The following is a 23,403-nucleotide window of genomic DNA, read 5'->3' as shown; positions in this document are numbered from 1 at the left end:
AGTTGTGCTGCTGATTGCATACATTGAAAATAATATAGCTGTAGGCTTCTGTTCTTAGAAGCTGATTCATGGACAAAAACTGATTCAAAGGTGTGTAGAAATAGATATTATGTAAATGAATACATGGAAGAGAACTAAAAAACTTGGTAACATGTGCTGCCTTGGGCATTGTGATTAAAACTAGGTCCTGACTTCAGTGTAAATTTTTGGATAAGCTATGTGCAATTAAAAATCATTCTTTATCTGAAATAGAAGCTTCTGAGAGTTGGGCAAGTTTTCTCATGTGAAGATAAAAATAAGGTATTTCAAAAATACTTTTGAAATAAACTTTCAAAAGAGTCACTTTTTGAGAGATGTAGAGAAGTAAATATCAGAATACGGTGCTGATACTGCTGAATGGGTGAGCTACACTAGAAACTGATGAGACACGGTGTGCAGAGCTCTGCTTACTCTCTCGAACCACTACTATCTTGCTGATGAATCCGAAATGTTTTTTTGCTTTGTACCAAGTTGGGAGGCTGAGAGTCAGTATAGTTCAGTGATCTTTTCCCCCCATTGGAGCAGAGGCTTTGGGACTTTAGCATGCTACACATTTAATTGAAGGAGTGTTTATATATTCTCTTATCTAATAAGATTCTGCAGTCATTGCTATATTCTTTTTCAGGTTTTCTGCAAAAATGCCTGATGGAAAGATTCTTCATTTTCATCCTTCTATTCTCCATTTTGGAATGCAGTGAGTATTTTGCACTTTTTCAGAATAAAGGCAAAATAATATATAATACCAAAATAATATTTTCAAGAAAAGAGCCGTTTGTCTCATTTCATTTCTCATTACAATTATTATATAAGATGCATCAATACTTTCAGGGTGATTATGAAAAGAAAAATAAATAATGGACAAATACCAAATACTTTTTTAAATTGTGAAAGAAGCAGCATATTAGCTAACTTTTAAAATAATTATAGCTCTTAAGAGGAATATGTAAAACAGCTGTATTAGCTTGCTTTTTAATCTACATTGTTTACCTACTTATATCATAGATGTAGTGTTATATGAAACCATGGTTTGTTATGATGTGATCAAGCCAAGGCTCATGTATTGTTACTATATTGAGTCTCTGCTAATTTTAGCTATAGTTTGTCCTTATCCTAAAACCCAATTCAGCATATTCAAGCAATACTCTTCTGGTTTGATTCTGCTTTGAAAAGCAAATGAGAACAATATTTGGATAATACATTGAAATCAACAAATATTGAGAGAGCCACAATACTAGGAAAGAAGAATTTGTGTCATTGTAAACCATGGCATTGACACTATGTCTTCAGTTATTGCAAAATTATCTTTTTTCAAATCGTGTTAAAAATAATGTTATTTTTGTGGAATATAATTCTATAGCGTTGAAACTGAGTTGGAGCAAAAAGAAAGATCTATTGTTCTAGCACTGTCTTCCTATTTCACCTTTTCTTGTTTCCTTAGGTTACTGGGGCTGCCCAAAGCTAAAATGCTCTATGCTTACAACCCTAATAAGGATAGAGACATTCTAGTGAATTCAGTGTTTACAACAACTAGGCATTTTCATGTGTCCCCTGCTCATAGCAGAGTGAGTATTTTAATATATTTTTGAAATTTATGTTGCAGTAGCATGCAAGTTTTTGCCAAAATGGCAGTGCTTATATTTGTAAGCACGCAATCAATTTATAATTAACAAATGAACTTACATCCATTCATATCGGAAAAGAGGGTCACATTAACTTGCTGTTGTCATATTTTATTTATTAAATTTTATTTTATCTATTAAACTTATTCACCACCATCTTACCTCTGGGTGACTTACAATATTAAATTGGAAGAGGGAATACATTGAAGCCGATATATTTTTTTCATTCCTTGGTAGAAAAAAAAATCCTCTTTTCTATCATTCAGAATCATCCTATCATTTCTATCATTTTGTCTGAAGCAAATACTTGCAAAAGAGAGGAAACATTGCTTGTAAAATGCAGAGTTGCAAATAAAATGTTTTATCAAGTGTACATAATATTTAAATATTCTTTTATATTTTACTAATGTATGTTTGCATACAACATACAAAAATTTTAATAAAGCATTCAGTATAGTCCATTTATAAGAGAAACTTTGGTCCAGTGACTTCTAACAATAATTGTTATATCACAATAATTTAGTCACTTTTCTGGAATTTTAGAATACCAGTCATTTAATAGAAAATGCATAATCATAAATTCAAGCCAGTTGCCAAGTACCTAAATTGCAATCACATGACTGTGGGGGTAGTGCAACGGTTGTAAATGCAAGTTTAGGTCATAAGTCACTTTTTCTGAGGCCATTGTAACTTTGTCAAACAATAGTAAATCGAGGATTACCTGCACAATGAAGTCTTTATGCATTAGTGCTATTTTATCATACTGAAACACCTGAAACCAGTCTGAATTTTGTCTCCTGAAAATTTCAATCCCCAAACTGCACTCAAACTGCAAGTACAAAAAGTTTCTAACACAATAACACAAGTCGTAGCTAGGATACCTATGTGTGCAACAACCACATTATTAAAAGCTGAAGTACTAACTCTTCTTTTATGTGGTGCTATATGTGCAAGGATATCACTTCCCTAGAAACCCTTAAGAAACCAGTCTTAAGACAGAAAGTTGTGGCTTTGGCTCAGTTTGTATTAATAAATAGACACACTCCTCTGTGAAAGAACTGAAATATTTCTGATTTAAAACCTGTTAAAAGATACCAAGATAACCAAGAAGTATATTTATAATTTTGCATGATTAGATCACATCCTTTAAAAAATAAAGATGAGTTGACAACATGTTACTGGGTTCTGTCTCATTTGGGGGAACATACCACAAAGTTTCCCCCCTCCTTTTTATAAAACTTAATATTTTTCCTGTTATAAAGTACATGATGTGAATGCACACAGAATGCAAATAGCAAGTTTGAAATGTGATTCAAGTCTTGAAACATAAAGCAACTTGTACATGAAACTGCAGAGCTGATGTGAGATCAAGGTCTATATATCTGTAAGGTTCCTCCTTTTATGCTCAGTGGGCTAAACCTTAACAGAAGCTGATAACCAGCTGTTTTAATGAAATATTTAAAATATGGTTTGCTGGCTCCATGTTTTCTTTTTGCAAAATAAAATTTATTTTGCAATTTATCATGCTTTTTTGAAGCCAGACTAATCTGGAACTTCCTCTCAAAGTATAAGGAGTGAATAGAATAGAATAGAATAGAATAGAATAGAATAGAATAGAATAGAATAGAATAGAATAGAATAGAATAGAATAGAATAGAATAGAATAGTGAATAGAATTCTTTATTGGCCAAGTGTGATTGGACACACAAGGAATTAGTCTTGGTGCATATGTTCTCAGTGTACATAAAAGAAAAGATACCTTCATCAAGAATCATAAGGTACAACACTTAATGGTAGTCATAGGGAACAAATAAGCAATCAAATCATATTAGGAAACGGTCAATATAAATCTTAAGGATACCAGCAACAAGGTTACAGTTATAACAATAGTAAGTGGGAGGAGATGGGTGATAGGAACGATGAGAAGAGTAATAGCAATGCGGACTTAGTAACTAGCTTGACGGTGTTGAGGGAATTATTTGTTTAGCAGAGTGACGGCGTTCAGGAAAAAACTGTTCTTGTGTCTAGTTGTTCTGGTGTGCAGTGCTCTATAGCATCGTTTTGAGGATAGGAGTTGAAACAGTTTATGCCCAGGATGTGAGGGGTCTGTAAATATTTTCACAGCCCTCTTTTTGACTTGTGCAGTATACAGGTCCTCAATGAAAGGCAGGTTGGTAGTAATTGTTTTTTCTGCAGTTCTAATTATCGTCTGAAGTCTGTGTCTGTCTTGTTGGGTTGCAGAACCAAACCAGACAGTTATAGAGGTGCAGATGACAGACTCAATAATTTCTCTGTAGAACTGTATCGGCAGCTCCTTGGGCAGTTTGAGCTTTCTGAGTTGATGCAGAAAGAACATTCTTTGTTGTGCTTTTTTGATGACATTTTTGATGTTAGGTGTCCATTTTAGGTCTTGAGATATGGTAGAACCTAGAAATTTGAAGGTCTCTACTGTTGATACTGTGTTGTCTAGTATTGTAAGAGATGGTAGTATGGAAGGGTTTCTCCTAAAGTCCACCACCATTTCTACAGTTTGCATCCATGATCAGTTTGAACATTTAGGCATCTTAATTTTTTTTTCCTACAGTGCTTCTTCGCTATCCCCATCTTGTCACAAATTACTCTAAAGTTGACCTGATTTCAAGGGTGGTTTGTATTATGTTGCAGATTCAGTTGCTGTTGAAGGGCATCAGTCAACATAAAACAAGTATATGGAAATGTGAACTCATTTCCATAGAGGTTTTTGCATCACATCCTTAATGTTAAAATGTCATCTTTGTGTGTGTGAGAGAGAAAGAGAGAGAGAGAGAGAGAAAGAGGGACTTTCCTTTTCATCAAAAGTATAAATAATTTCAGTAGTTTATCACCTATTCTTAAAATAAAACAAATGATATCTTTTTCCCGTATCCCATCTCTTTATCTATAAACAAATCCTTATAGCTTCATTGTTTCAGTCCTGATCAGCAAAAGTCTATTAAGGGTTACTAGAGATAGCAATGTATCTCTTTTAACCTTAATCAAAGCTTTATACATCTCTTTTAATTATTAATACATCAATCGGACTTGTGTAACATCTTTTTCCATGTCATTTTTAAATCCACCTTTAAATCATTCTCAATCAAGTCAGCTAATATTTGTTCCTCTTCTGTAGCATCTTTTAAACACAGTCTGTTTGTAGAGGCTGTCACTCTTAAAATCAACTTCTCAGACCATTGTTCAAATATATCCTTCAATATGTCCAATGTTAAAATATTTTGCTTCATTCCGTATTTGTAAATTGGAACTGAGTTTTCGTCTTCTGTTAATTCTCTGTTAATTGTAATCTCTAGTTTGTTCTAGTTGTAGTTTTACTAATTTGTGACAGATTGTAGCTTTCCATTTCATCCAGACCTTACAAGTGTCACTTACAATTATAAAGTAGGAACAAGCCAAGAGGAATGAGAAGAGGATATGTAATATAATACTAATCACTGCTATTTAATGCCACATGAAATCCATTTAAATCCCTTTAAAATGGATTTTGTATTCAGGTGTAATATCAGTTTTTAGCCTGGAGTAATGTGTGAATGTATCCATTATGAAATGGCATTATGTCAGTGATTAATAGCTGTATGTGAGAATAGCTAGTGGCTGAATTTGTGCCCCAATGCTTAGCCATAATCTAAACATTGGCTTAGCTATGTGTGTAAACTTGGCCACTGTTATTCATAAAAATGATTTATAGCTTAGCGTTATGGGTAACCTAGCTATACTGGTTTATCAAAGCATGATTAATACAAACTATAGCATATTGAAGCCCAGATAATAGAACACCACTATTATAGCAATAGCACTTAGACTTATATACCACTTCACAATACTTTACAGCCCTTTCTAAGTGGTTTACAAAGTCAGCATATTGTCCCCAACAGTCTGGGTCCTCATTTTACTCATACCAGAAGGATGGAAGACTGAGTCAATCTTGAGCCCATCAGGATCAAACTGATGGCAGTTGGCAAGAGTTAGCCTGCAATACTGCATTCTAACAACTGTGCCACCATGGCTCTTTATGATACTTGGAAGACAATAATTTTCCTATGGGTTATAGAAGGACAGTGTAATATTTCTGGGAGTTGGTTCTAGATTTGATGATGTGCAAATGAGTGTATTTTGGCTAGTTTTATCATAGTAGAGGAAAGAAGTAATGGCTGTCTCTTTGTAATTTATAAGTCTGTAATAATTTAATGGCAATTTAATATTTTGAACATCAGATGCTTTTTATTTTATTTGTAGGTGATTCCAGCAATGGGAAAAATTTATTTCAGAGTACTTTTTCTTCCAGTAGAAGAAGGCAGTTTTGAAAGTTCATTATTTATAAATACCTCATCTCATGGAATATTTTCATATCAGGTAATTATTAATTTACCAGCTTGAGATACAGAACATACTTGATTTCATATGATGGTGTAATGGACAAACAACTGAAAACTGTCAAAGATGTACAGTCCAAATAAATACAGTTTGCAGAACACTACATGCTGTGTAAGAGGTTGACATTTAAAGGTATCTTCTCCTCTAGTTATGTGATAGGCATGACTGAACGCCAAAGGCGCACGGAATGCTATTACCTTCCCACCAAAGGTAGTTCCTATTTTTCTCCTTGCATTTTTTACGTGCTTTCGAACTGCTAGGTTGGCAGAAGCTGGGACAAGTAACGGGAGGTCACCCCATTACGCGGCACTAGGGATTTGAACTGCTGAACTGCCAACCTTTCAATCGACAAGCTCAGCACCTTAGCCACTGAGCCACCATGTCCCCTTATTTATTATTACTTTTGACTATAGTGGAGACCAAAGCATCATGTCATCTGAGAATATAATGCCTGTGTTACAGCCCTAGTTTTTATACTAGCATGGAACTTGAGTAAGAACTGCTTTTTTGAACCCAACTTTTCTGGTAAATGTCTCCCACTTTCCTACTGTTTTTCCTTCTTTCTGAAGACAGGGCTCTCTTTGTAAACTTGAGCTCTCTTCAGAGTGCCTTTGGAAAGACAGCACAGATTTCCAAAGATATCACAGCTTTTGAAAAGCTGCGCTATCTTTGGAACAAGTCATTCTGGAGACAACAGATTTCTGAAGACAGAAGCTGGAGAAGTTGGGTCTGAAAAGAAGACAGCAAAAAGTTAAAGGTCGGTGCATGGAACTGGGAGAGAAGATAGCTGGGGGAATGAAGGTTTGCTGGCACTGCTGTAGATGTGGGAAATGTTTGCAGGAGAAGCTGGATTCAAAAAGGAGACCGCAAAGACAGGGAGGTGCTTCTGCTTTGGCCATGGGAGCTAAATGTAAAGGTGAGAGTCTGGAGAACTGGAAGAGAAGGCAGCTGGGTGAATGAATGATTGCTGGGATATCTGGGGTTTCCTGGGACACTGTAAGCAGCCCTGGAGCTCTGTAGTTTTGAGACCGCTTGCCACTCTGCCAAGCAGCCTGCAGGGCAGCCAAAAGGGTAGAGATGGGTGGGGGGGAGATTGGTGGGGGGGTAGTTAGAGCCAGTCTGTTAGCGAGCCCTGGGGCTGGGAGGGGCCAAGCCTGGAATGGCTTGGATTGAGGTGGGTTCTCCCTGAATGATATGTGATTCTCTGTTAACAACAACAATGCAGAGTTCTGGAATTGCTGTCGTAAGTTAATGCGGTCAGATCACATTCACTTTATGACCACACTGACTTAAGAAGGCAAGCCCAGTCCCAGTTGTGGACACCTGTAGCTTCTTTCTTTCAAGAACTCTATTTGTAAGTCATATGCTTATATACCGTATGAAAATTTCCTTCATTTTATTCCTTCATTTTATTTTTTTTCTATAAGTGTTCTTTTTAGACACTTAAAGAAAGAAACAAAGCAACTCTGTGACAGAGGAGAAAGCTATAATTTTATTTTCATCCCGATTTTAAAAAGGATAATAACCATACTGGCATGCAGAAACATTTTCTGTCCATTTATATTGCATTCCTTTCAACCTTTCTTGAGGTTGTTTTTGTTGTTGTTGTTAATCCTAGGGAAGAAGCTCTTTTTAAAATGGACTACATTTATTTTTAAATAGGACATCCTATTTATCTCGGTACCAACGGTTGAAATCTTACCTGTCTTTCAAACTGCTTTTTTCCTTTTTCTTTTTTCAGGAATCCGTCTTACAAACTAAAATGTATTTTTGGAAATTTTGTTTTACTAAGCTTATTAAAATATATGTTCATCTTTAATTTGTGGGGTCATGTGTATCACGATTCTGATATAAAATTGTGGAAAGAAGTGATATTAATATAGGCAGTCCCCAGGGTAAGAACCTCTGACTTAAGGACAACCCCTAGATAAAAACAGGCTGCCCATCACTAAAAATATCAGTAGCAGATGGTGCGGTCCTTCCTAAGCCAACAAAGCATTGAAGCCGCACAATTCTTTCAGGAACCACTGAAGCTAAGTGTTTTTTTTAATATACAGCTTGTTTTTAGCAGTTCCCGAAACATTGTACAGCTTCATTGGCTTCAGGGAAGGATAATGCCATTCTCTTATTTTTAGTAATAAGTAGTCCTAAGTACAGGACAGAGATAGGGAAGTCTTTCTTAACCAGAGACTACTTGCATGTTTGAAATGCTTTCATTTGTAATCAATGTGCTAAAAAACAACAACCCCTTGAACATATTCATGCTGCCCAGATCTGTCTCCCCCCGCCCCAGGAAATGTGTTTTATGTTTAGTAGGGATGAATTTAGCAATATTTAGAGTTGAGCATTCAAGGATCTAGCATGAATTTGGATCTGGCATGAATTTATTTATTACTAGCTGTACCCGGCCATGCATTGCTGTGGCCCAGTCTGGTGCTTCCGCTGGGCTAAAAGAGTGAGGCTGAAGTTCCAAACTCTCCACGAACATTTGGTGGGCGTGGCCAACTCGACGTCACTCATTTTCATCAGTCACAAGACAGCCCCCGAGCCACACCTAGCCAGCTGGTGATTAGGGCAGACAACCAGTTGCTAAAAAACAATGGGAACCGCAAAATCCTCCCTCTGTCTCCCTCTCTTTCTTTGTATCTCTCTATGTCTCTCTTGCCCGTCTGTATCTCTCTATGTCTCTCTCTCCCCCCGTATCTCTCTGTGTGTCTCTCCCCCTCTCTCTGTATCTCTCTATGTCTCTCTCTCTCCCCCCTGTATCTCTCTATGTCTCTTTCTCCCCCCTGTATCTCTCTATGTCTCTCTCCCCCCTCTATCTCTCTGTGTCTCTCTCTCCCCCTCTCTGTATCTCTCTATGTCTCTCTCTCTCTCCCCCCTGTATCTCTCTATGTCTCTTTCTCCCCCCCTCTGTATCTCTCTATGTGTCTCTCTCTCCCCCTCTCTCTGTATCTCTCTGTCTCTCTCCCTCCCCTCTCTCTGTATCTCTCTCTGTCTCTCTCCAACCCACTCTCTGTATCTCTATATGTGTCTTTCTCCCCCCCCCCGTATTTGTCTTCCCCCGTCTCTCTGTATTTCTTTATGTCTCTCTCTCCCTCTCTGTTTATCTCTGTCTCTGGCCTGGCCTCTTCTGCATCCCCCACCATCGCCTTTTGCTTTTCAGGCCAGGCCTTCGCAGCTCTCCGCACCATAGCAGAAACTTGGGGCTCCCTCCATCCTCCCTACACAGATGTTCTCTTGAGGCTCGACGGGGAGACACGTAGGGGATTCGAGTCTGGTTTGGGGCTTCCCGCCCGAAGGAAGAAAGCGGCAAAGCCAGGAGCCACACACACCCCACTGGACCCCTGCTGCTTCTCCTCCCCCACCTGCCAAGGGCAGGGGAATGATTAAATCCCCCGCTCTTCCAGGCGAAATGAAGGAGGGCCGGCCATCCTCCCTCCTGGCCGTTTCCGCCCCCAGAAGCCTCCGCGGAGCCCCTTTTCTGCCAGAGGCTGAAATTTTCGTGTAGGCTCCGTGAACTGCCAGAGCGCCCACCTGGGAATCAAAGGCGGCGCTGGTCAAAAGTGACCCCGAGGCTCCAGTTGCCTCCATCTCCCGCTCACCGACCAGATTCACATAGCGCCGGTTAGCGGCTGGTCTTTCTGACCTCGGGGCCCGTGGTAGTGCTGGGCCAGGTGCGATTCGGGCCAGGCGAGGGACGGAGGGTTCCCGCTCGGCGGACCCAGGCACCCTCGTTGCCAGGTGTTCTTTGGAGGGAGCCCCGAGAGTGGCTGGCGAGGGGGATGGGCAGCAGCGGCGGGCGAGGCTAGTTCGCGGGGCGGCCGGGGGAGGGGGAGGTCAGAGCCAGGCTCGGGCGGGCCCCACCCAGCCCTAGAAGCACCAGCTGTGAGGGCTTCCCGGCAGGGAGCCGGCTGCCTTCCTGCCGAGCCTGGTGGCAGGATAAGGCCCTTGGTCGTGTCTGCCTTCCAAATGCACAGTTTCTTGGAAGCAATATGGAGAGTTTAAATATAAGGAGCAGAAATCTGTTGAGCGTAATCAGGGCTGGGAGGCTGCCATGTTGGTTTTACGTCCAGCAGATGGCGCTGTTTTTCAATGTTTTTCAATGTTTGGCAATATCTTTCAATGTTTTCCAATGTTTTTCATGTTTTTACCTGTCACAGGTGTGACATGTATATAATATAAGTATATATAAACACGCCCGTAGTCGGATGCAACGTTGTTTCAAAATTTGAAAGCAATCGGTGAAGAACTTTCGGAGATGTGCGATTATGTACAAACGGACATTTACATTTTTATTTATATAGATTATCCCACCTTCATTATTTTTATAAATAAGCAGTGAACATACCTAATTCTTCTTCTTATTCTCCCCACAAGAGGGAGGGAGAGAAAATAATAATAATAATTAGAATAATTATAGTAGCTTAGGAAAATAGAAAACGGAGTACAGTACACTAAAAGAGGCTTTTACCTAAATTACTAGGCCTGTGCCGCTACTGTGAGAGTTCAGTAAAGTTGTTGTTTCTCTACTTTGGGACACTTTTTTGCTATTTTAATACAGCAACATCTTATTTATTGTTAAAATAGCATTATATAAAAGTGTTTGTAAAAGATTGCAGTTCTTTATTACATTTATTGTTGGAAATATTTAATATAACATGCCATTTTGCACTAGGTATTTGGAACCGGAACTTCAGACGCCATTTCAGAAGATTCTAAACAGGAGTTAGCAAACACTTATTTGCTGCTTCCACATATCAATAGTCTTCAGATCTCACAAACACTGGTACTGTATTCTTTTTTTAAAAAATCTTAATGTCCTGTTTATTATTAAGTACAGTATTAACTGGAGTTTTAAATGTGACCTGGAAGTTGAGAATGGGTAATGTATTGACAATTGAAGATTCTAATAATGAGTTTGTAAGTGGTGGGAAAAAATAAACCTATTGATAAAATAACTGATAACTAAAGGCTGTGGTTTTGCAGACAAGTGTTTCCGTTGTGCTGAGGTTTTTGCTCTAAAAATAAAGCTAACTGTTTTGCTTTCTCATGCATCCATGCTTTGACATAATTCTCATTCACTTTCACCAACTAATTTAAATAGGGAAAATTTCTGACATACAAACCTGCTTGTTACATAAACTCTTAAATAAGGTACTGTCAGAGAGCGAATCTCTTAATGAGATTTTTAAAAGTCTTTTCAACTTGCTTACAAAGAAATATTAAGGATTTCATTACATTGATTGCTGCTGTTATTTATTCATAACAACACTGAGAAAATTAGATCAATTCATAATTGTTCTAAAGCAGTCTTAAGGACTTTTACATAGTATTATGTAATACAGAAATGTACAATCTGATTCCCTTGGCTGCATACTTCTAAACATTGCAATATGTAATGTGACAGATGTAGAGAAATAATTAAATTCAGGACTTGGTGAAATCATATATTTAATTTTAATTAAGTTTAAATGCAAATAATATTTAATTTGTTTATTAATTTAAACACTATTTTTAGAGCAGTGTTTCTCAGTCTTGGTAACTTTAAGATGTGTGGACTTCAACTGCCATGTTGTCTGGGGAATTCTGGGAATTGAAGTCCACACATCTTAAAGTTGCCAAGATTGAAAACACTATTTTAGAGTATTTGTTTTGTGGTTTGTATTTGAAAAGCTAAGTATGAGCCTCAGCTTGGAAAGAAATATGGATCTTTCTTTGTAGCATTTGTCTACTGCAGCACTATTAATTGATCAGTAGTGATTGGCCATTTTATAAGAGATTGTTATCTGGAACTGAATTAATTGAATTAGCATACCGACTGACCACTTTAGAGCAGAAAAAGCAGGAATGTGAATTTCAGCACACAAATCAGTGTGCTTTTCAAGATTTTTTTTTTTCTATCATAAACTATTTCTGTTTGTGTCTCATTGTCTTTAGAAACTTTGGGCAGAATAAAAATGCATTGAAGTCTGTAGAACACAAATATTTGATTTATATATGAAAGAATATAACTAAAGGGTGTGATTTGCATGCTAAGGGCTGGGCTTCCCACTTTGCAAACAGGAAAATCTTTAAATGGAGCTAGAACTATGGAATGCTAGGTGAACTTTTTTTAAAATTCTAGTTTAATGAGGAAAAACAGTGTTTTATTGACTGTTTTATGGATAAATATGTTTTTAAAGGGCAAGATACACTTTCATATACTCTTAGTAAACATAGAAAAGGGACGATAAGTCTAAATCTTATTTTAAATAGAAAAAATCATGCAAACTCGATCACTGGCTCTGCGTGATGTAGCAGAAGCAAGGGGAACAGGTTTGCTAAATTAAACGTGGTAACAGATGTTTACTAGCCTTAAATATAGCAAGGCTGCTTACTCTATACCATGACAACATAAACAGTCCCTAGTTTATTAAAAGATGCATTGATTGTTTCAGTTGTCACGCTGTTAGTCAATATACTGATTTATTAAATATTCTTTCAGTGTAAGTATAAGTGTAGGTCTTGCTGGTTCTCCTGCACTGTATTTTAACAAAGCTGGTAATAAACACAAATTTGGACCTTATATATTAATATTTCCACAAAAGGTGGTGCTTATAGAAAGAATTTAAATAAGATCTTATAGCTCCCCCTTGTGGAAATTTAAAACTCTGAATGTAAGAAAGAAATAGAATGAGCAACAATGCTATTTAAATTTATTAAATTTTATATTATGCTTTATATTTATATTTTGGATGCAAACTCTTCAATAAGTACCTCTGACAATCTGATTTTACAAAATTATAAATACTTTTTCAAGTATTTGGTTACTTATTATTTTAACACAAATAACATAAATTACAACATTAAAAAGCATACATGCCATTTGTATATTCTTAAAATGTTTGAAGTACATTGTATACAGTATATAATGGAAGGCTTCTATGATTAGCAGCCTTGGGTCCAGTAATTAGAGACCCCAATTTCTTGTTTTTGTTAGGAAGCCCAAGATTTTAATAAAGTACTTCTCTGTACTTTGACACAACCTTTTGTTCTACTTAGATATTATTGGTTTCTCCTTTTTTTCCTCTAGATTTCAATTTCTTGAAATATTTTATAAAACTATTGGTTATGTATTTTTTTCAGGCAGAAACTAGGAATGTCAGTCATGTAAAAGTTCGCCTTGAATGCAGTTTACATAACAAATTGTATCATTATTTTAAGGTATGGCATGTATGTTTGCTCTTAAATTTGCTTTTACAAATATAAGCATTTTATCTATGAGCAGTAAATTGAGCTGCTGTTAGATGTGACTTGAACCAGTTCTGATTCATTGCTCAGGTATACATTAGCATGTACACTGAAGTTATCTTTTCAAAACTAATTTTCTCTTCTTTATCTTTATCAGGTCTTTTTCAAGTGATATATGGCCTAAATGCCCTTTTTAATATTTATTCATGAACATTATTAGAATTATTTAATAATAGCTCTTAAACATTCTATTCTGTGAATAATTAGCTTTGTTAAACAGAACCACTTTTATTCTAGATATTCTTTTTCTTCAACTTTAAGCTGGTTATTATCTAACAGATTTCTGTGTTGTTTCCTTTCCTGTCTTCTTGATTCTCTTACTATATTGGGGATCTTAAATTGGTGTAAACACTGCAATTTCTGTTATTAAAGTGACTCTAAGAATGTGCAAAACTTGCCATTTTAAATTCTGGGATGTTCCCATCCCAAGAACAGCTGGATTGGTGGTATTCAGAGGAAGAATGGAACATTGTAAAATTATCCAGAATAATCCTTTCCCAGAATCAACACTTTCAATGTATCTATTAGTATTTAGAAAATACTAATTTTCTCATGTTTACTACTCCATCTATGAAAAAAAGGATAATTACTTTCAAGAACTTTTTCTTCCTGGATTACCTTTGTGGAAGAAGAAGTCAACTGACAGATAATCTCATACTAGTACTCTGTTTCCCCAAAAATAAGACATCCCCTGATAATAAACCCAATCAGGCTTTTGAGTGCATGTGCTAAAATAAGCCTCCCCCTGAAAATAAGCACTCCCCGAAAATATTTAAATGCAGAGCTGGAAATCAGTTAAGATGGAAAGAGGAGCCACGTGCCTCAAAATAATAAGACCTGACCAAAAATAAGGCCAAGCGTTTATTTTGGATTTCAAAAAAATATAAGACAGGGTCTTATTTTCAGGGAAACACGGTAGAAGGTAGCATTTGGAGACTAGCTTTCATCTCTCATTCCTTTATGAGGTCCTGGTGCCCTTTAGATATCCAACAAAATGCAGAGGGGTTACAGGTAGTCCTCAAATTACGACCACAATTGAGCCCAAAATTTATGTTGCTATGTGAAACATTTGTTAAGTGAGTTTTCTCCCATTTTACAACCTTTCTTGCCATAGTTGTTGAGTGAATCATTACAATTGTTAAATTAGTGACATGGTTGTTGATTGAATCTGGCTTCCCCATTGATTTTGCTTGTCAGAATATCACAAAAACTGTTCACATGACCTCAGGACACTGCAACCATGTTAAATATGAACCTGTTGCCAAGTATCCAAATTTTGATCACGTGACCATGGGGATGCTGCAATGGTTGTAAGTGTGAAAGTCACTTTTTTTGCAGGGCATTGTAACTTTGAATGGTCACCAAACAAACTCTTGTGAGGACTACCTGTACTCCTCAATAATGGAGGACCTTGGAAGTTCTGGAATGAAGGGCAGTCAGCTTCCAAAAATGTTCTTCTACCAATTCAATGTTGAATGTCAAACAAAGCTTTTTCTTTAATACTGTCAAAAACGTTAAAGTAAAATCAAACAACAAGATGGAATTCATTCCAGAGTTTTGAGTATATGAAACATTCAGCATTGGTCATGAGTTGGCAGATGAGAGCAGGAGAGTAGTTTAGAATTTGCAGAGATTCATAACACCATTCTCAATAACTAGAAGAGATTAGCAGTGGGATACCACTGCTGCCCTCTTCATAGTGCAGGCATTTAGAGCCTCAGGTAACTGCTTCAGTCTCATCATTCATTCTGTTTATTTAACATGATCAAATTTTTTAGTTCCATTTCAGATTTGCAGACTCACTTCTAGATCCAGTAGTGGATCTAGTAACACTGCATCATCAATAGTGATATTACTACCTCTTCCATGGTTGTATAATTATATGTAAATTATAAATTCAATTTACATATAATCATTAGATAGACTTAATTAAACTTAAACTATTTACATGAAAGCAACATAATATGTATGATACTGCTCCTCTTTGGGGTATCCATGCAAAAAAAAATAATCTCTGAGCTAGTGCATAGCATACAAGAATACCATCAGAGTGTCCCTTTGCTTGTCGCACCAACAGTTTTGCTTGGGTGTGGGTAACACCCACTTTTAAGACTTATATTTGTAGGGTTTTAATTATTCACCTGTGGTCATTTTTGGATTTTCCTTTCGTTTTATATTAGAATTGTTGCTTTGCATCCAATGACCTACTGCTAGAAATAAGTTTAATGGTCCGAATGAAAAATGTACAGCATGAATTTGTGGATCTTAGACAATACTTACTGGAGAACCTTTTTGTAATTTATGTAGCAATGGATAAAACACAGACCTCAGGTAAGGCCGAGATATATTACCACTTTAATTTTTTTTTACCATAGTATAGTATTATAGTAGAGAGTTTACATTTGTTTCTGGTTTTGTTCTTTTTGTATAGATGGTTCTTCAGTAATCTTGTATGTATTACATTCGGGGAACAACCTTTTATATGTGCAGGTAATTTATATATATATACATTATATTTTTGTGTTTAATATTATTTTTGCCCTATACTTTTATGTTTAATACATTGCTCACAAATTCTTGTTGATCTCCTTATGCCCGGGCAGTTATAATACAGCAAACTGATTTTATTGAAAAAGAAATTGGATTAGAAAATCCTCAATTCATGGAACAAAATGCAAAAAGGATTGTTACCAGCGTGTTTATGATGTTGAACAGAACATTCTTTATTTCCCAATTTGGTTTAGAAATGGAGATTAATTTGGGGTTTTTTGAACTAGTCAAAATATTGAATCAGGTGGGTTAGGGTTAGGGTTATATGGTAGGACCATAAAATAGAAAGAGTCGTAGAAAATGAAGAAGTTAAATTGCTCTGGGACTTCAGAATCCAGACAGACAGGCACCTAACACTCCAGACTTAACAGTTATCGATAAGAAAGGCAAAAAAGTCTGGATAGTGGATGGAGTACCAGTGCCTGGAGACAGCAGAATAGAAGAGAAAGAACTGGAGAAGATAACAAAATACAAAGACCTACAAATAGAAATTGAACAACTATAGCAAAAGCAAGCAAGGGTAGTACCAATAGTAATAGGTGCCTTGGGTACAATCCAGAAACAACTGGAGCACCACTTGAACACCATAGGCATTGACAAATTTTCCATCAGTCAATTGCAGAAGGCAGCTTTACTTGGAACTGCTTCCATCCCGGACAATATCTGTAACACCGTCAAACATCCAGATTTGCCTATCCCAGGTCCTTGGTAAGGATTCGATAGGTACACAAAGTGGGGAAGTGATAGTTTAAAAAGATCCAGAAGAATTTTGTAATTCTGTGCTAATTCTTAGTATAAAACTATGTTAACAGACTTGAAACTGTATTAATAGCTTTGTTCAGTAGCACAAGTTCAGAATAAGAATGGCTTGATGGGACAAACTGCAGGGATTTGAAACTTTGCCTGTTTATAGCAACTATGATAGAAATAAATGATGTAACAGCATAATTTGCTTTTTTTGCAGGATATAAAACATTTGACCCAGGAAAAAATATTTTCTTTGCTTTTTGAGCCAATATTGCTACCATCGTTGATCATGAATTTCACAAAAGTAGCTTCTATTATTTGTAAAGGTACAGTATTGTCATATGTTGTGTAATAATAGGTGATATTTTATAGGTCTGTTTTTGTTCAGAGCTAAAAACTATTTATTTTCATTTTAACCATTTTGTCTACCTTTCTAATAAAACAGCAAAATGTATTAACCTAGCATACTGTATAATTTGGCTTTTTAAGAACATTTCAAGTATATATTTTATTAAAATTCATGGTTCTTTTGATAGGACTATTAAACACAAGTCACATATTATGGTATAAGTGTGTGTGTGTGTGTATGAAATACATGTAAGTATACATGGATCATTATAATCTTCAATTTATTCATCTTGGTAAAAGAATGTGATACAAGTGAGAAATTAAAGTGGGTAGGATACCAGCCTACCCTGCAGTGTGGTTACACTGCAGGGAAAATAATATGCTTTCCTGACAGTTGCTTTATTTGAAAATATTTTGTGTTATAGAATATTTTAGGGTTTTTTTTCCATACTTAAATTCCCAACTGTGGATATGGTGAAATGCATAATCAGCGTTATAATTAAAAGGTGTATATTTTTGGTTTGGAATCTGTTTTTCATTAATTTTCTTTCTAAATATCCAATTTCAAACATCTGAGAAATTGCTTCCCTCAGTTTCTAAGACTTTTTTTCTTTTTCATCCTCTTCATTTCTTGGTCTTTACATCTTAAATTTAAACATTTTACAAACAGCAGTATCTATGGGTATTGATTCAGATACATATTAATGAGATGAAACAGTAGTAATTTTCTTGAGAAACTGTTATGGTTCTAAGATAGATGTGAAATGCATGCCAAAATTGTTGTTCTTGTTCAGTCGATAAGTCTGATTATTCACGACCATATGGACCATAGCACAAGCCAAAATTGCATGCTCCTTTAGAACAGTGTTTTAAGATGCATGGACTTCAATTCCCAGAATTCCCCAACCAGTATGCCTGGTTGAGGAATTCTGGGAGTTGAAGTCCATACATCTTCAAAGGGTCAAGTTTGGGAAACACTGCTTTAGAAGATAGAATAATAGGGTTGGAAGGAGCCTTGGAGGTCTTCTACTCCAACCTCCTGCCCATGGCAGGCAATCCTATACAATTTCAGACTTTCTTTGGCCTTGATCGGATGGATAGACACAGTCATAGAAAGAATCGCAGAATAATAGAGCAGAATAATAGAGTTGGTAGGAACCCTGGAAGTCCTCCAGTCCAACCACCTACCCAAGCAGGAGACCCAATAGCATTTCAAACAAATGGCTGTCCAATCTCTTCTTTAAAACTTCCAGTGATGGAGCACCTACAACTTCTAGAGGCAAGCCGTTCCACTGATTAATTGTTCTCACTGTCTGGAAATTTCTCCTTAGTTCTAGGTTGCTTTTCTCCTTGATTAGTTTCTAATCATTCTTGTCCTGCTTTCAGGTGCTTTGGAGAATAGGTTGACCCCCTCTTATTTGTGCAGCTGTACAAATATTGGAACACTGCTGTGGTGTCACCCCTAATTCTTATTTTCACTAGACTAGACTTACCCAATCCTGCAACCATTCCTCATATGTTTTAGACTCCAAACCCCTAATCATCTTTATTGCTTTTCTCTGCACTCTTTCTGCAGTCTCAACAATTTTTTTTATATTGTGGTGACCAAAACAGTATGCAATATTCCAAGTGTGATCTTACCAAGGCATTATAAAGTGGTACTAAAATTTCATGTGATCTTGATTCTATCCCTCTGTTAATGCAGCCTAGGATTGCATTGGCTTTTTTGGCGGCTGCAGCACACCGTGGACTCATAAAAGTTGTTGTCCATTAGGACTCCTAAATCCCTCTTGCAGTTACTGCCATTGAGCCAGGTTCCACTATCCTATAGCTGTGCATTTGGGTTTTCTTACCTAAGTGTAAAGCTTTACTTTTCTGACCACTGAATTTTATTTTGTTAGATAGAGCCCAGTCATATCTGTCAAGATCCTTCTGGTTCCTGAGCTTGTCTTCTGCTATGTTGGCTATTCCTGCCAGCTTAATGACATCTGCAAATTTGATGCGTTCTCTTTCTATTCTCTTATCTAAATCATTTATGAAGATGTTGAAGAGTACTGGGCCTAAAACAGAACCTTGAAGTATACCACTGCTTATTTCCCTCCAGGTAGATGCAGTTCTATTAAGGACTACACATTGAGTACAGTTTGTCAGCAAGCTACAAATCCATCGATAGTTGATCTGTCTATTTTACATTTTTCTAACTTACCAAGAAGTAGGTTCTACTTTGTCAAATGCCTTAGTTAAATCCAAGTATACTATGTCTTCAGCATTTCACTGGTCCACTAATTTTGTCACTTTGTCAAAGAATGAAATAAGATTTGTTTGACATGATCTGTTTTTGACAAACCCATGATGGCTTCTGGTTATAACTTTGATTGCTTCTAGGTGTTTGCAGATCTGTTGCTTGATTATCTTTTCCAGGATCTTCCCAAGTATTGCTGTCAGGCTGGTTAGTCTATAGTTTCCTGGATCCATTTTCCCTCCTTTCTTTGACATAGGTACACTATGTGGTCATGAAAGCAACCAAGAAAGAGTTAATCTACTGGATAGAACAACTTTACTTAAGCCGTGTCTTTTGCATCCAGTGATAGAAGGGTGAGTTTTTAATACAAATTTGTAATAACATACTACAATGCAAAATCCTCAAAAATAGAGGAATGCATATTCTATAAATTAGAATTAATCCAGATATCATAATTCATTTGATTTGATTTAAAAACAATTTCTAGAGGGATGTATTGATTTTAATGACATTTGGAACAGATAGATTTTACTATATAATTGAGATTTTAGAATAATAATAATAATAATAATAATAATAATAATAATAATAATAAGGTGGTAATGCTACATCGGGAGGGAGGGAGGGAAGAAAGGAAGGAAGCCATTTCCAGATTAATTTTTTTAATTGTATTTTGAAAAATATTTATACATTGTATCGTTTTGATATAGAGATATTTATACAATATTAATTAAAATTATCGACAGTCTTCACATTTAATTGTGCATTTTATCTCTGTAGGTATTTTGGCATTAATCCATTTGCAGTGGTATTTCACATAGAACCACATCACAATATTTCAGCATTTTGGTCTGTATGGTTTACAAATAATTTCGATTTTAGCATTATGCTAAATGATGTATATGTGTCAAGGCAAACCAAGGATATTCTAAAGGTAATTTTTTTTTTTTACTTCTGGTCTCATAGTGCACTTTTCCTCAAATGAATATCTGTATAATAGTGCTTTCATTCAGCTCAGTCATATCTCCTTTCTGTAATTTGTTTGTATATATCTATATTTTTATTCATTCATTCTATATAAAATACTGATACCTTATCTGTGACTGGTATAAACTATGAACATTTATATGAAACAGGTATTTATCGCTGTATCATAAAATAAATTTTAAATTCAGTTAAGTGCATCCCACAAACATTAATGCACAGTTGCAAACACATCATATCGAACCAACGTGAAGTTCTACTGTGATTTGGATATTGGGTGTTAATGAGTACAAGGCCTCTCAAAAGGTCTGCTAAGTAAACTAGAGTGATCCAGTTGGGGCCTTCCTAGTTTATTTTAGTATTTGGTAGCTGTGAAGTAAGCTGTTTAACTTTCTTATTCTGAACAGCTTCTAAAATGCCACTAAGCATCAGTGCACATTTTAGAAATGATCCTACTTGTGGCTGAATTTGTGAGGCGCCAGTGAAATTGTAAGGATATTGAATGTTGAATTCATAATCAAATTTCAATGCGGGGCAATATACCGTATTTTTCGGAGTATAAGACACACAGGACTATAAGACGCACCTACCTTTTTTGGTGAGGAAAAGAAGAAAAAGAAATATCCTTCTGCCTTTGCCTCTGAGCAATTTTGCCTCGTAACAGCAAACAGCCTGCTTTACTTTCATTTTCGTTTTCAGCACAGCTTGATTAGCACAAGGGAAAAAAAAAACTGCTCCAGCAATTTACCACGTAGCAGCAGAGCCCTGTGCAAAACAGCTGAGAGCAAATCAGCTGAAAGTCAAGAGGCTGATCCAATCAACTTGTGCTAATTAGGCTGTGCTGAAGCTGAAAGGAGCTGTTTTTTTCTTGCTGTTTGCTTGTAAGGAGGTAACTGCTGCGAGGCAAAGGCCAAAGGGTGGGGGCCAGTGGAGGGGCACATTCGGTGTATAAGACACAGCTAAATTTTCACCCACTTTTAGGGGGGGGAAAGGTGCGTCTTGTACTACGAAAAATACACTATTTGAAGAACGATTGATAATCTTCATACTCTTGGCTTTATGGAATATCTAGATATTGAAGGAAATGGTCTTGCAGCAGAAAGAAGTAGCAGGACAAAAATAATCCTTGTTTGCTGTTTTATTTTCATATACACTAGGATTAGACTCAAAAGACATAAACCAAGTAGTATTACATGTTTTTTTTACCATCAACTAAATCTGAGATTTTTGCCATTAGATTCTGAACTTCACGGGAGCCCTGATTCTGCCTCCTGGCTGTTGGAATGTGTTTTCCATGAAATATCACATACAGGAATCTGTAACAAGTTTATTTTCCAGTATTTTTGTGACTACAAATGTTGGAGTGATATTTGAGATTCCACTACAGATTTATTCTGCTTTGTCTCAGGTAGTGTATTGCTCTAAATTTATAAATACAGAAAGCATTGAATAGTAATATTATTACAAAAGTGGTACTGTCTCTTCTACTTGCAACGTGTTGTCTATGAAATTATTTTCCATAACATATAAAGACAGGAAGACTGAATGACCTAATAAATAGGTTCCAGATGGCACTTTCATCTGGAGAAATACATGAATAAGATTTTTCTGGTCACCTATTAATGTTTTGGATTTTAACTGAAATTGTTTCGTTTTTTAAAAATTTATTGCCGTCTGTAGTCATAATGTAAAAGATTAAATAAATAGCTAATTGAAGCAGTGCTCCCTGAATCTGAATTATGTAAGACGCAGGATTTTCTGGACCACTTAGTGACAGAAATTGAAAGCTTTAGGTCACAGGAGTCTACAATCTCCTATTCTTCTTTCTAAAATTTAAAAAAAAACCACCAAACACATACATTTTAAAATTATGTCATTTAATTTGTGTTTTATTTGTATTTTAAAAGTTCCTGAAACACATAAAACATAAGAATGAATCACAGTGCAAGCCGGCTTACATTTAGAAACCTATTTTTGCAAGATAATTTTGCTTAACCATTTTTTTTCAATTATCTTTCAGCAAGGAGAGACTCATTTTGAAGCCATAGCACATCATGATATGTACTGTTCCTTAAGAATGTCAGACAAAGGTAAATATAGAAAAAATAATGTTTTAATCTATTATCAAGTAAAATACAACTACCCTGTTTCCCCGAAAATAAGACATCCCCTGATAATAAGGCCAGTCGGGCTTTTGAGTACATGCACTAAAATAAGCCCCCCCCCAAAAAAATAAGCCCTGCCCAAAAATATATAAACGCAGAGCTGAAAATCAGGTAAGACAGCAAGAGGAGCCCCATCTTGCTCCACACACACCCCAAAAAATAAGCCCTCCCTGAAAATAAGGCCAAGCACTTATTTCAGGGTTAAAAAAAAATAAGACAGGGTTTTATTTGGGGGAAAACACGGTAGCATTCATTTCTTTGCAACACTATTTATTCTTTATAGATCTTAGCAATATTCTGTCCTTGCTGCTTAACATTTTGTAGTACAGAGGTTTAGACGCATATTTTTTTGACAACAGTAGGAAAATAGGGCAAGGCAGTACACCAGAAGAAAGATAAGTCAGATGCCGCCTCCAACATGAGAAACAGAAATAATAAGGGTGGTTGTTGTTGTTTTGCATAAGTCTCATATATTATGTGTTCTTTCATTTTTTTAAAAAATATAGATTCTTTTGATAGTTTCCTAAAATGAGAAGATGATCAGAAAAGTTATTAATTAAAATAAACATTGTATAATGGTGCAACTGCATATTATTTTCATTTTAGCAAACCACCTTTGGGAAAGAAGTCTTTCTCTCGACAGCTCGACGTGGAATGTGGATTCTGATCTTGCATATGAACTCCATGAAAAATGGCAAAAAATTAAGCAGAGTGAAATTTGCAGGTTTGCATAATAAATTATATGCATATTCTTTTAGCAATTTTGTCTGCAGCTAGAGTTGTGGTTTGTAATTAAATTTCTGTATGTAGCAAAAATAGGCATATCTCAAAATAGGATGAAGAAAAAGTTGTTGGGACTCACTTATGGGTAAAATGCCTGGTACAGAGTGCAACTTAGCTTTTTTCTGAATTAAGCAGGCTGTAGACTTGGGAGGAAGGGCTTGGAAGACAGTCTGGAAACAGGTTCCCAATTAGCAATTTTCTTTCTCTCTCATTCCATTGTCATCCT

General features: G+C 36.2%; 1 protein-coding gene and 1 non-coding gene across 16 annotated transcripts in view; both read left to right on the top strand.

Moving 5' to 3' along the window:
• TMEM131L (transmembrane 131 like) overlaps positions 1-23,403 on the top strand; it is a 69,060-nt gene that overhangs the window by 22,746 nt on the left and 22,911 nt on the right. For 11 of the 15 annotated variants that reach the window (XM_060686891.2, XM_087874482.1, XM_087874478.1 and 8 more), the window contains exons 4-16: positions 665-733; positions 1,478-1,601; positions 5,928-6,044; positions 10,744-10,854; positions 13,194-13,271; positions 15,539-15,689; positions 15,790-15,848; positions 16,873-16,981; positions 19,502-19,598; positions 20,026-20,179; positions 21,467-21,637; positions 22,250-22,319; positions 23,001-23,118. In XM_060686891.2, coding sequence (XP_060542874.1) covers positions 665-733; positions 1,478-1,601; positions 5,928-6,044; positions 10,744-10,854; positions 13,194-13,271; positions 15,539-15,689; positions 15,790-15,848; positions 16,873-16,981; positions 19,502-19,598; positions 20,026-20,179; positions 21,467-21,637; positions 22,250-22,319; positions 23,001-23,118 — 1,428 coding nt within the window. The remainder of the gene's footprint in view (positions 1-664; positions 734-1,477; positions 1,602-5,927; positions 6,045-10,743; positions 10,855-13,193; positions 13,272-15,538; positions 15,690-15,789; positions 15,849-16,872; positions 16,982-19,501; positions 19,599-20,025; positions 20,180-21,466; positions 21,638-22,249; positions 22,320-23,000; positions 23,119-23,403) is intronic. The other 4 variants (XM_087874484.1, XM_087874485.1, XM_087874483.1 and 1 more) reach the window with 1 other exon arrangement.
• LOC117679975 (small nucleolar RNA SNORA66) lies at positions 12,332-12,462 on the top strand. Its single transcript, XR_004595505.1, has one exon. It is a non-coding gene; the product is annotated as a small nucleolar RNA SNORA66 (small nucleolar RNA).

The sequence above is a fragment of the Pantherophis guttatus genome, chromosome 8, assembly GCF_059756535.1.
Source record: "Pantherophis guttatus breed Tessera chromosome 8, ASM5975653v1, whole genome shotgun sequence".
NCBI classification, from domain to species: Eukaryota; Metazoa; Chordata; class Lepidosauria; order Squamata; family Colubridae; genus Pantherophis; species Pantherophis guttatus.
Note: the sequence above shows the minus strand (reverse complement) of the source record. Positions and strands in the feature narration are given on the sequence as shown.